At 43.2% G+C, this 13,303-nt stretch overlaps 1 protein-coding gene across 3 annotated transcripts in view; it reads left to right on the top strand.

The window, feature by feature from the left end:
* The first annotated feature begins 5,907 nt into the window (after positions 1 to 5,907).
* The window catches only part of LOC135109037 (uncharacterized), a 57,868-nt gene continuing 50,472 nt past the window's right edge, over positions 5,908 to 13,303 (top strand). For all 3 annotated transcript variants that reach the window (XM_064020023.1, XM_064020024.1, XM_064020022.1), the window contains exon 1: positions 5,908 to 7,833. In XM_064020023.1, coding sequence (XP_063876093.1) covers positions 6,000 to 7,833 — 1,834 coding nt within the window. In that variant the 5' untranslated portion in view covers positions 5,908 to 5,999. The remainder of the gene's footprint in view (positions 7,834 to 13,303) is intronic.

Genomic DNA, 13,303 nt, shown 5'->3' with positions numbered 1-13,303 from the left:
TAAAGAAGTCGTGCCAGTAGATGGACAAAGCACTTCGTCACTAAATGTACCTCTTCTAATACATTTGCTTGTCATGGTAAGTTCTTTCTCTCCGCCACTAGTGATTAACAATAACAATTTATAGATTCTGGGAATGTGATCGGCTGCAGATGATTGTAGTGCCTTCGTTTGATTGGCTTAGCCCCTCGCACGTCGTCAGCTGCTGTGATAAATGTACCCCCACAACGAAACGCTCCCTTAACTTAACGAGAGGCTAGAAGGTTTCAAGAATCGATTTCACAGAGCACCTCTTCAGTGATCATAGCAGGATACAAGTGAGCTAAAGGAGAGTTTTGAGTATTCGCTCCCTGGACTGTGATTGGCAAGGGAAATGACCACAGCTCAGAATGTCGAATTCTAAACCCGACTCATTGAAGCCGTGGGCCGAACCATCTGACAACAAAGAATGGATCACCACACAACACCTGGATGGAGGGGCGAGCTAGGAAGTTTTGCTGTGGTGTCCCAAAACAGACGGGCAGGCAGGAATTAAAAGCGAAAGTTTTATGAGGCCTTCGTCCTGTAATGGAAGCACCGATACTGAGTGATGATGATGGTGGTGGTGATGACGAGGGTGGTGAAGAGTGGGAGTCTTCAGTAACGGAAAAGTGAAGGTGACTGATAGTGACGAGTAAGTAGCGGCAGTGGATGAAGGTGATTTGATGAAGTACAGGTAGTGATAGTGTGATGGTGAAATGGTCAGTTTGTAGTGATGGCAGAGTGAAAGTGATGGCACGTGCTGACAGTGTGGTGATGGGTGGTGATGACACGTGGAGTGAAGGTGGTAGTGCTGTGTGGTGGTGGATGGTAGTGACACGTGGAGTGACAGCAGAGTGAGGATGATGATACGATGATGAACAATGACGTGTGGACAGTGAAAAAATGATGAAGATGACGATATGATGATGGTGGGTGCTAGTGACAGAAAACAAAGAATAACGCTTTGCTACACCATTTTGGTTTTATTGTTGTTTCAATGAACACACCGTACGTAACTATATCCCTTCGCAGGGTTTACATCTCATTGTTTGGAGAATTTCTAATTGTTACACCATGTGGCGCAAATAACAAACAACTCGCAAACAAATTTTTAAAATTCATCTCTTCCTCGCTCATCCTCCATGGTTTTAGGTGATGTTAGGTTCGGTTAGTGACCTTAAGGGCGGGGTTGGTGTCCAGTGGAGAAAAACTTTCCCTCACGGTTAGTTAGGTTAGGATAACCTAGAAATTTCCCTTTTTCAAAATATGCCTTTTCTCCTCCTTAGACTTTTTAGGAATGTCAAAAATGCCTCATTTTGGCTTTTCCAACCCAAAAACCCCACATTTCCACCATGCCCTTATGTTTGTTGGCTATAATGAAAGAGATGAAGAGGATGGGAGTATTGGTTGAAATTTTAAATTTATCCGAGTTTTTAGCGGTCCTGCAAAATAAATACACCTATGGCATCTTTTCTTCATTATTTGCAGCTCCAGGATAGAAAGAAACGAGAAGGGGAAGGAATATTAGCCCGTCACTCAAGCTACGCGGTGCTGTGTGTTTTTTTGGCGTTTCCTCACTCGGAAATATGAACCGTGGAGCCTCAAAATAAACTCTTCCCCACCAAACTCAATCAGCGTAGAGTGCTCCTCGTGACAGGGAAGGAAGGAAAGCACCCACAGAGAGAAAATCGATAAATGCATAGTGGTGAAGTGTATGTAGTACCCTTCTGCATTTACTTCCTCTGTGCTTTGCCTTGTCTCTGTGTACCTACCTCGTTTTTTTTGTTTTATCAGCTCTTGATCAATGCATAACAGCATAAAACATGGGCAGCTTTGACTAACTGGGAGTGGCTGTGATGAAGGGCTGACTTGATGGAGCACTAGGGCGTCACGTGAGTTTCTTGCAGGTGGAGGTGGTGGACGCGGACAGCAGTGACGCAGTGGGGCTGGCCTTCCGGGTGAGTGGTGACGGCGTGGATCAGCTTGGTGACGGCGACGCCTTCTTCACCATCAACGCCAGCACCGGAGACCTCATCCAGCTCAGAGTGAGTGTGCGGTGAATGTGTATATGTATGTGTATGTGTAAGGAACACAAAGGAAGAGCAAGCAGTAGCAGCCTCCTTCATTATCATCATCCTTTTAATTATTTTTCTTCATTATTTTTTTTTCTTTTCTTCATTCTTCTTCTTCTTCTTTCTCTTCTTCTTCTTCTTCTTCTTCTTCTTCTTCTTCTTCTTCTTCTTCTTCTTCCTGTTCTTCTTTCTCTTCTTCTTTCTCTTCTTCTTCTTCTTCTTCTTCTTCTTCTTCTTCTTCTTCTTCTTCTTCTTCTTTTTCTTCTTCTTTCTCTTATTCCTCTTTCTCTTCTTCCTTTTTCTCTTCTTCCTCTTCTTTTTTTCTCATCATCATCATCATCTTCTTCTTCTTCTTTTCTTCTTCTTCTTCTTCTTCTTCTTCTTCTTCTTCTTCTTCTTCTGCTTCTTCTTCTTCTTCTTCTTCTTCTTCTTCTTCTTCTTCTTCTTCTTCTTCTCTTATGATGCTTCTGCTTCTTCTTCTTCTTCTTCTTCTTCTTCTTCTTCTTCTTCTTTCTCTTCTTTTACTTTCTCTTCTTCCACTTCTTCTTCTTTTTCTTCTTCTTCTTCTTCTTCTTCTTCTTCTTCTTCTTCTTCTTCTTCTTCTTCTTCTTTTACCTTCTCTTCTTCTTTTCTTCTTCTTTTTACCTTCTCTTCTTCTTCTTCTTTCGCCTTTTCTTCTTCTTCTTCTTCTTCTTCTTCTTTTTCTTCTTCTTTTACCTTTTCTCCTTTTCTTCTTCTTCTTTTACCTTCTCTTCTTCTTCTTCTTTCTTCTTCTTCTTCTTCTTCTTCTTCTTCTTCTTCTTCTTCTTCTTCATCTTCTTCTTTTACCTTCTCCTTCTTCTTTTCTTCTTCTTTTACCTTCTCTTCTTCTTCTTTCGCCTTTTCTTCTACTTCTTCTTCTTCTTCTTCTTCTTCTTCTTCTTCTTCTTCTTCTTCTTTTACCTTCTCTTCTTCTTCTTTTCTTCTTCTTCTTTTACCTTGTCTTCTTCTTTTCTTCTTCTTCTTTTGCCTTCTCTTCTTCTTTTCTTTTTCTTCTTTTTCCTTCTCTTCTTCTTCTTTTTTTCTTCTTCTTTTACCTTCTCTTCTTCTTCTTTCGCCTTTTCTTCTTCTTCTTCTTCTTCTTCTTCTTCTTCTTCTTCTTCTTCTTCTTCTTTTTCTTCTTTTTCTTCTTCTTCTTCTTCTTCTTTCGCCTTTTCTTCTTCTTCTTCTTCTTCTTCTTCTTCTTCTTCTTCTTCTTCTTTCGCCTTTTCTTCTTCTTTCGTCTTTTCTTCTTCTTTCGCCTTTTCTTTTTCTTTCGCCTTTTCTTCTTCTTCTTTCGCCTTTTCTTCTTCTTCTTTCGCCTTTTCTTCTTCTTCTTCTTCTCCTTTCGCCTTTTCTTCTTCTTCTTTCGCCTCTTCTTCTTCTTTCGCCTTTTCTTCTTCTTCTTTCTTCTTTCCTTCTTCTTCTTTCGCCTTTTCTTCTTCTTCTTCTTCTTCTTCTTCTTCTTCTTCTTCTTCTTCTTCTTCTTCTTCTTTCTCTCATTTTCTTCATTTCTTTTCTTCTTTTTGTTCTTCCTCCTCCTCCTTCCCTTCCTCCTTCCTTTCCATGACTGTTATTTTCGAACGCATCCAGGTCTTTTTGTTGTTGCGTTGGACGGTCCCTCTTCGTCTGAGTCTATTAACAGCAATGTTTCTCAGGGTTCTGTCCTGACATCCACTTCTTTTCCATCATTCATCAATGATTTCAGCCGAACTCATTGTGCGATCCACTGTTGACAAGCCATAGTTGAAATTAGAGTTTCCACGAGTGTTTCCGTGTTTCTAGTGTTGGCCTAAATCGAACAAGCATTCTGCGTCATCAGTAGAAGAAACACTCATGAGTACCTGAGTACTCTCAGTCGCCTTTCTGTAGAAGGAAAATACAGTCGAGCGTCGGCAAATACTTACTTGTTAGATTTAATGATTCCACTGGTTTGAGTATGAACTTGTGTGCAAAGTAGTGTTGTAAAAGTTTCAATAAGCAGTCTTCTTTGGGCCAGGAACGGATTAATCCATTTCACATTGATTCGTAAGGGGAAAATTGTTTTTGGACATTTCTGTTCACGGACGGCCTTCAGGATTGAATTTAATTCAAAAGACGAAGTTTGACTGTATTTCAAACTAGAGAGCAAAGTTCACCACAGTAAATATATAACATAAACATATCAATGTAAGCGTCTGGAAGAAAATCCATGAAAACCTCGAACTCCAAACATTGTCTACATGTCAGACAGTGAGACTCCAGCCTTGGGCACACAGTCTGACGTAGAACACTCGCACACAGTTTATTGTCACTGACTCTAAAGCACGTATACACAACAAAGATACTTCATTGGCTTCACAGTGTATTCAGTCCCTGCCGGTAACAGCTCCTGCCGCTCTCGTCAGCCAGTTACAGCCCGTAACAAAACCTCAGCACTTCCTCCCACCAGCCACACGTCAGTCCCCAGTAGTCCAAGGCACAACCAAGAAAGTTTAAGTCTTGTAAGCTTCCTTGAGTACAACCGTCGACCCACAATGGTTACAACAGCCAAAATTAAACGGATATATTTTTTGCTTTTGGAATTGTATCTGATATTTGCTCATCTCATATTTGTCGCAGTGCAAGCAGGCAATAAACAGAGAGATAGACGAATACTACACAGACTCACAAAGCAGACAGATGGATAGAGACAAACAAAACAGATAGACAGATGGAGAAAGAGTAGACAGACATACAAAACAGACAGATAAACAGACTAAACCAATAGACAGTAAACAGACAAACGGAGGGATAGAAAGACAAACAGACAGACATGAATAAATAAAGGTGTGCAATTTGAAATCAACAACAATAATACTAATAGCAAAAACAACAACAGCAACAATCATAATCATAATCATAATAATAATGATAATAATAATAATAATAATAATAATAATAATGACGCCATCACCACCACCACCACTAACAACAACAGCAGCAGCAGCAGCGAAACAATAACAGTTCGAAAAAATAAACAAATAATAAAGAAAACATGATAAACACCACCAAAAAAAGCAAAACACAGAAGGAACTTGAATGAAAAACTAAATGCAGATAATACAAACTGTGGAGGAGGCAACACTTCTCAACTGTATCATGAACACTGTAGTGTCAATAGGTACTGTACTCTCGCTGTAAACACCATCACCGCCGCCGCCGCCGCAGCCACCACCACCACCACCACCACCACCACTAATGCAGCTCTTGGCAAAACAGCATTCAATTTTAGAACTTAGCAGGTACTCTGCTGCTTATTCTTCCTTTGTGTACGCATGTATGTATGTATGTATGAATGAATCTGCCCGTGTATTTATATATTCGTTCATGTATTCATTTATTCATTCATCTATCTATCTATCTGTCTACCTCTGTCTATCTGCCTATCTATTCATTAACTTGTCTATTAATTTATCCATCTATCTATCTTTCTATGTATCTGCCTACCTGTCTATCTATTTATCTATCTACCTATCTATCTGTCTACTTATCTACCTATCTACTTATGTCTGTTTATCGCAGTACAAGCAGACAGTAAACAAAAAGAAAGGCAAAATAATAATACACAGACATACAAAAGAGGCAGTTAGAGACAAAACAAATGAACGGACTGCGAAACTGTAGACGGACACACAAAACAAACAGACAAATAGACATACTAACCCAGCAGACAGTAAACATACAAATAAAGGGGTAGAAAGACAGACAGACAAACAGATGAATAAATAAAGGTATACAAGTAAAATCCTTATCTATGTACTCGTATATCTTCCTGTCCACTACCTATTTACCTATCTGTCTACCGATTTACCTTTCTACTTACGTATCTACTATCAATCTTTATCTTCTTATTAGTCCACTCATCTATCCATGCATACTTATCTGCCTGAGTCCACTAACTGGTGTCCTCCTTCCCCGGCGTGGCGGCGCAGGCACTGGACCGGGACCCGCCGCACGGGAGGGGCGAGTGGCGGCTGTGGGTGGAGGTGCGGGACGGCCAAGGAAGCGGGGAGGAACAGGAACCCCCGTACTGCCCCATCCATTCTCCCCATCCCACCTCCACCGCCAGGCGTCTTGGGGCCACCAGGACCCCGAAAGAGATATCACTCCCACCCAAGCCTGGCCCCAGTACCTCCGAAGCGGTGCACGGGGCACGGGAGGCCAGCTGAGGGGGGAAGGAAAGAACGCCAGGTGTCAGCTCATAGGGAGCATCACAGCATCGCGTCAGCCACAAGTGAGGGGCGGCTCTTCCCACAGCACATGCATAAAGGATGGGCACAGAGAGGACTCGTTACGGAGCGAACCAGAGACAAAACTGAAGTGAGTGTGAGTGTGGGCGCGGGCCTAATGGAGTTGGGCATCCAGAAGGCTGCTAGTGGGGAGGGCAGGACCAGCAAAAGAGAGGCTGCGGGATGTCTTTCAGAGCAACAGGAAGTGAAGGCAAAGAGGATATTGATTCCCACGCCGCAGGGAAACAACTTGAATGAAGACATCGCGCCGTCCAGACGCCGTGACGGGGATGTATCTGCCGTCACGTCCCAGTTCCTGAGGCGGCGGGGCGGCGAAGATGCGGGCGCCATGGGGGGTGTGCAGTATCGGGACAGGCTATCCTTCCCGGCCTCGTACCCTGGAGTGACGGCGACGGCTCGCGGCTCCCCGCCAGGCCATCCATCACCACAGACAGCAATCACAGCCGCCGCGGGCCGCCGGGAGCGTAGGAAACAAAACTGGAAAACTTGGAGACACAACTTGCATTTACATGTGAAGGACAAATCAGAATCCACTTCGCAATTCCCTCTCGGCACCAAAAACAAGAGCGTGACAGGCTGGCATGACCCTCTCGCTCAGGCAGCGCGGAACGACCACCTGGGAACGCCCGCTCATGACTTTCAGATGAGGAACGTGAGCGCCTCCAGGAAGCTACGCCTCCCGAGATTTCTAGGCCGCGGCGCTCACGTGGAAGTGCCGCCACCAGATCAACCACAAGGAAATCCTCTCCAGGGAAGTGGACGAGGAAAGCGGCAGCTACGCGAGGGTCCGGGAGAGGCTCGCTGCGCCGTGAACACTGTGCCGCTGAGTGCAGCCGCGAACGCCACGCTGAGCGTTGCGAATGGTATTCGGCAAGACCTTTCCCCTCTCTCCTCTCATACTGACCGCCATCCCGACCCGCCTGGCGCAGGACCCACCGATCACAGGGCACCTCATGGCTCGCTTTTCGCAGGGAGCACCAAGCGAGGGTCTCTTGAGGCGAGGAAATCTAGCAGATTAAAGGTTATGGAAAAGATTCCATCGCGCCACGGAAGGGAGGACAAGGATGCTTCCCCCAGTGAACACAAAGCTTCTGAGGGACAAGGAGACGCTGCAGAAGAGAGGAACATGCCCCGCACGCTCCATCAGACTAATCTGGAATCTCCCGCAACCACTAACAGAATTCTTTCGTCTGGTGGCGTCACCATTAGCAAGGTGACGCGCGAGTCAGGCCAGGAAGCTCTCACGCCCTCGCCGCTAAAGGGAAGCAGCTGTGAGGGAGTGCAGGTGCTTGGTGGTGTTGGTGGTGGTGGTGGTGGAGGTGGCGGGGGCGAGGGGAGCATAGTGCACGTGGTGGATACTGTGGTGACGGTGGTGGTGAAGGACATCAACGATAACGCCCCGGTCTTCCCCAACACCACCATGCTGGGCCACGTGCAGGAAAACGGGCCCGCGGGTGAGTACTGACCTTGCATTACTGTCTGCAGGCTTGGCACGGGATGCTGATCTATATTCCAGCATTCCAGGAGCATTTTTTCTATATTCTAGCATTCCAGGATTTTTTTCTCTGTATTCAAGCATTCCAGGGGGTGTCTTCTCTATATTCCAGTATTCCAGAAGCGTTTTCTATATATTCCAGCATTTCAGTTTTTTGTATTCCGGCATTCCAGAGGCGTTTTCTCTATATTCCAGCATTCCAGGGCCTTTTTCTCTGTATTCAAACATTCCAGGGGAACGTTTTCTCTATATTCCAGTATTTCAGGGATGTTTTCTATATATTTCAGCATGCCAAGAGACGTTTTCTCTATACTGCAGCACTCCAGGATCATTTTCTCTTTATTCCAGCATTCCAGGAAGTTTTCTTTCTATATTCCAGGATTTCAGGGGCGTTTACTTTATATTCTAGCATTCCAAGGGGTTTTTCTCTATTCTCTAGCGTTCCAGGTTTTTTTTCCCTATATCCGAGAATTACAAGATCTTTTTTTCTATATATTCCAACATTCCAGGGATATTTTTTCTATGTTCCAGCATTTCACAGGCTCTTTTTCTCTATGTTCCAGCATTTCAGGGGCATTTTCTCCATATTCCAGCATTGCAGAGGCGTTTTCTCTATATTTCAGCATTCCAGGGGCGTTTTATCTATATTCCAACATTCAGGAGGCTTTTTAAACACCGGTGACCTTTCTCTCTTCCCTGCTCACATTACTGTAAAGGATGTGACGCGTGTGAATAATAAACAGCCTCATGACAGCTTCCGGACACGTGCGATTGGATTGTATTGAATATTCGTGCGGGTTTTCATCAATCTGACCTCGCGCGCTGCTCCGGGAAGGCTGACACTGACTTATTGATTGTTCCGCTGCTCTACCCGGCGTCTTCTCTTCAAGTCCTCGCTCTATATAATTTTTTCTCCAGTGGTCCGTTTGCTTTGAAAGTTTGGTTTCCTTTAATGTGCTGCTTTACCTCACGTTTGATGCTGTTTTTCATCGGCGCTGCCTCACCTTTAAGCAGCGCGCCGTGCCACACCAAGCCGCCACACAGGTGCAGAGGCTTCGCGGGGTTACAAACATTGCACTAGTGGCCCGCAGCCTGCCATCCCGCCAAGCCTACGTACACGCCGGCGTCTCTTCATCACATCTTTCCTCACTACTAGTATTTCTATGCAATTTCATAATCCTGTGTCATTTGATCTTAGCTGTTGCGGAACTGTGCAAGAAATTTTTCCGTCACTTCACTTCCTCAACTACTCTGAGACATTTCCTCTTGTCGTACAGCCACCTCCAGACGTTATACGGACTAGAAATTACAAAAGCTATTCTTCTTTTATCTCTTCTTTCTTGTACGTGCGTGTAAAGATTTCGTGCATTGCTCTGGTGAGAACTGTCACTTATCGCAGTGAAGAGGGTAAACAACTCTGGAGATAGCGAGCTTTTTCAGTTTTCCCTCGGCCTCTGTCACTCCTAAGAACATGGGAACATAAGAAAACAAGGGGAGCTGCAGGAAGCCGTCAGGCCTGTACATGGCAGCGCCTGTATAAAGCATACCTACGTACCTCTATCTATCATCTCCATGCAAAAGTCTGTCTAATCTTTTAGAACTCCCCAGTGATTCGACACCTTGACTACTGAGTTTATCCCACCCATCTACCTCTCCATCTGCTGACTAAATTTTTTTCTTTTTTTTAAATCTGACTTTATCAAGCCCGAATCTACCATTTTTTTTGTTCTGTCCTGATTACACTCGTACAGCACAGCCTGATGCGCACTCCTCCACAGCCAGGCTCGTCACCTCGCCTCAAGAACTCGCTTCTTATACTCATGTGGTGTGCGAGACTCATCGCGAGACTCATCACAGTAACACAAGGAGGACCAGAGAATAATTGTTCACTTGAGTAAAAAGATACGTAAGGAGTGTCGTGGACATCAGTAAACTAGAAAGATGATTTTTTGCCAAGTACTTATTGAACTTAAGATTAGTAAGTTAGTAAGTATGCAGGAGGAGACAACTGGAGACATTCAAATTAGTAACCACACATGAGGACTAGACGACACATACGAGTTAATGCAATGAATTAAACGAAGCAGTATAATGAAACGTTTCGAACTATGTAGATGAAACCGAACCACAGAAACATTAGAACAGAGACAGTAAACAATACTTAGGTTAAGATTATATCAATTATACATGTGCACTATAAGGAGTAGTGCATCAGAGGCAGTCCCCTAACACTAATATGTGAGACTGGGTTAGTTATTAAGTTTGTGAACATTGCTGAGGTGGTTACCAGTCATGTGACGTCAGTACCTTGCCTTACCTTGATGTACATTACCTAACCTAACCTTACCTTACCTTACTTTTTTTTTCCTTATTGTAACTTATCCTTGTCTTAGCTTACATTATCTTACCTTACCTTACATTTCCTTACCTTGCCTTACCATACCCTGTCCTACCTTACCTTACCCTACCTTACCTAACCTTGCCTCATCTCACCTTGCCTCACACGCATCACCACATCTATTCCTCGATAAGCAGTAGCCGTCCAGTCAAACATCCTCCACCATCCCTTCTCACTATTCCATCTGCACTTCTTTCTGCCTCCCTCCCACCCTATTGCCAGCTGCTCCCGCCGCACTCACTCTCTCCACCTCTCTTCCCGCCACACACACACACACACTCTAGATCTTCCCTTCACGTTACACGGTCCCCCAAAACTGCATATGTCTTTTTCTGCTCCTCGTCATCAAGTCTCTTTTCACTTGCACATTTTTTCAAGAGATGAAGAACCACAAAACTAGGAAGAAAATGCTTAACTGCAGCACCAACAAACATGAAGTGGAGAGGGTCGTCATGCGGGTTGTTTAGTTCTATCTAGAGCGTCTTGGTACATAAATCAAAGCGGTTGAGTATTTGTCTCTTTTGTTATTTCCATTCTCTACAGCACTTTCTCACTGGCTTGTCTGTCAAGCTGTCCGGGATATTCTCAGCAGCCTTCGCTACCGCCACACTTCAGCTGCTTCATTTGTGCTTCGTCTTCTCTTCATCCCTTGGCTTCAGTACGGTGTGACACGAGACACTGAACCTCTCTTACCGCCTGGCATAAGAATTAAAATTACAGAGTGACCTTAAAGTCTGGATACATATATAATATTTTTATTTTCTATTATTTTTCTTTTTTTGTTTTATCGTTTGCAGATTGAATATGAGTTTATGAGAAGAAAAAAATTGATGGGCCTTTTTAGAGCCTTTTTAACCTTTTATATATCTTTTTTTTATATTCAATAGATCTTTTTATTGCCTTTTTTGTTGCCATAGTCTCCTCAGAAAAGAGATTCTTCCCAGGTGGTTTCTTGTTTTCTTTCTTCCTCCGCCGCGTGACGAGGGCGCAGCGCGGAGGGTTGCTGTGCTTCCCTATTGCCATCACCTCCACTCCCTTCATATCACTGCTCAAGCCTTTCTCCACTCCTCTTTCCACTCCTCATTCATGCCATCCACAATCTTATCCTTTGTTTAAACGATTTTTCTTCTTTTTCTTCTTTTTTCTCATCCTCTTCCTCTCTTACTTTTCATTATCATCATCCTTCACGTCTTCCTCCTCTGACTCCTCTTTCTTCTCCTCCTCCTCCTCCTACTTTTTTTACACCTTTTTTTCTCTCTCTCCTCCTCCTACTTCTACTACCACTACTACTACTACTACTACTACTACTACTACTACGACTACTACTACTTTTATTATTACTATTATTCCCACCACCACTACTACTACTACTACTACTACTACTACTACTACTACTACTACTACTACTACTACTACTATTACTACTACTACTACTACTACTACTACTACTACTACTACTACTACTCTTGGTTCATCCGACACTAAGTCATCCCAACACGTTTTTCTTTCGTACCACTAAACTTCTATTGTCTCCCTTCCTCTCTCCCTCCCTGCCTACCTCCCTCCTCATTCCTCACTTTGTTTTTATGTCCCTGCCTTTCTTCCTCCCTCCCTCCTTGAACGAGAAGAAGTGGCTCAGTTAATATTCTGTGATGTAATGTTCCCGCCTGTGATTTGTGGCGATACTGAGAGGAGATGGGGGAGGAGGAGGAGGAGGAGGAGGAAGGGCGGGGAGATTAGAAGATGGAAGAAGAAGAAGGATAAGAAAGCCTTAAGAAAACAGTGATATATAGACAATAGGAGGAGGAGGTGGAGGAGGAGACAATAAGAGGAGGAGGAGGAGGAGGAGGAGGAGGAAGGGCAGGGAGGTTAGAAGATAGAAGAAGAGGAAGGAATAGAAAGCTTTAAGAAAACAGTGATACATAGGCAACAGGAGGAGGAGGAGGAGGAGGAGGAGGAGGAGAACCTGGGGGAAGATTACAAGGGAGCAGGAGAAGGACGAAACTATGAGAAAATAGTGAGAAATAAGGAGAAGAAGGAGAAAGAAGAGGAGGATTACAAAAAGGCTACAAATGACAAACAAAAGCAAAAGCAACAACAATAACAATAGCAACCACAACAACAACAACAACAACAACAACAACAACAACAACAACAGGAACAGGAATAACAACAAGATGAACGAAAAACTAGCAAAAAAAAAAGAGAAAAGAAGATTGCAAGCAAGAAGACAAACAAAAAAAGAGAAAAACACACAAAAAAACGAAATAATAAATAAACAAGGAAGGGGAAAAAAGACAAAATGCAAAAAAAAAAAAAAGTAAATAGAGGGTGAATAAAATGAGAGGAAATGAGAGAAGGAAAACAAGAAAAGAGACAGAAGGAAATAAAAAAAAATAAATAAATTGAGGGTGAATGAAGGGAGAGGAAAGGAGAGGAGGAAAATAAGAGAGAGAAAAAAAGAAAAAATGATGCAGAAGATGAAAAGAAGAAAAAAAAAACAGAAGTGAGAGAGAAAGAAAATAAATAGTTAAAACGCACAATAAAGATGAACTAGGAATGAAGGGAGGAAAAAGAGAAGGAAGAGAAGAAAGAGAAAGAAAACCAGTGAGTGTATGAAATGAGAAGATGAAAAGTAGGAAAGAAGAAGGTGGGAATGGAAAGGAGAGGGAGAAATGAAGGTGTAAAAAAGAGACAAGAAAAAAGAATTACGAAAAGATGAAGAAAGAGAAGAGATGGCTTGATGGAATTGAATGAGAATGATAAAAATGAAGGAAGGAAGGAGAGGAAAGAGACAAGAAAAAAACACAGGATGACGGAGGAGGAAAAGAGCGAAAAGAAGAAAATAAGAAAATCATTACCTGGAGGAAAAGGAACAATGTTAAAAAGGAAAAGGGAAGTATGAATGATATGAAGAACAAGGAGAAAAGACCACGGCAAAAAAAGGGAGAAAAAAAAAAAGTATGAAAGAAGAAAAAAGAGAAAATTGTTTGTTTTGGGAAGCGGGAAAGATGGAAAGAAGGAAAAAAGG

This window comes from Scylla paramamosain, chromosome 18, assembly GCF_035594125.1.
Source record: "Scylla paramamosain isolate STU-SP2022 chromosome 18, ASM3559412v1, whole genome shotgun sequence".
Lineage (NCBI taxonomy): Eukaryota > Metazoa > Arthropoda > Malacostraca > Decapoda > Portunidae > Scylla > Scylla paramamosain.
This window is presented reverse-complemented; position numbering and strand designations above follow the sequence as displayed.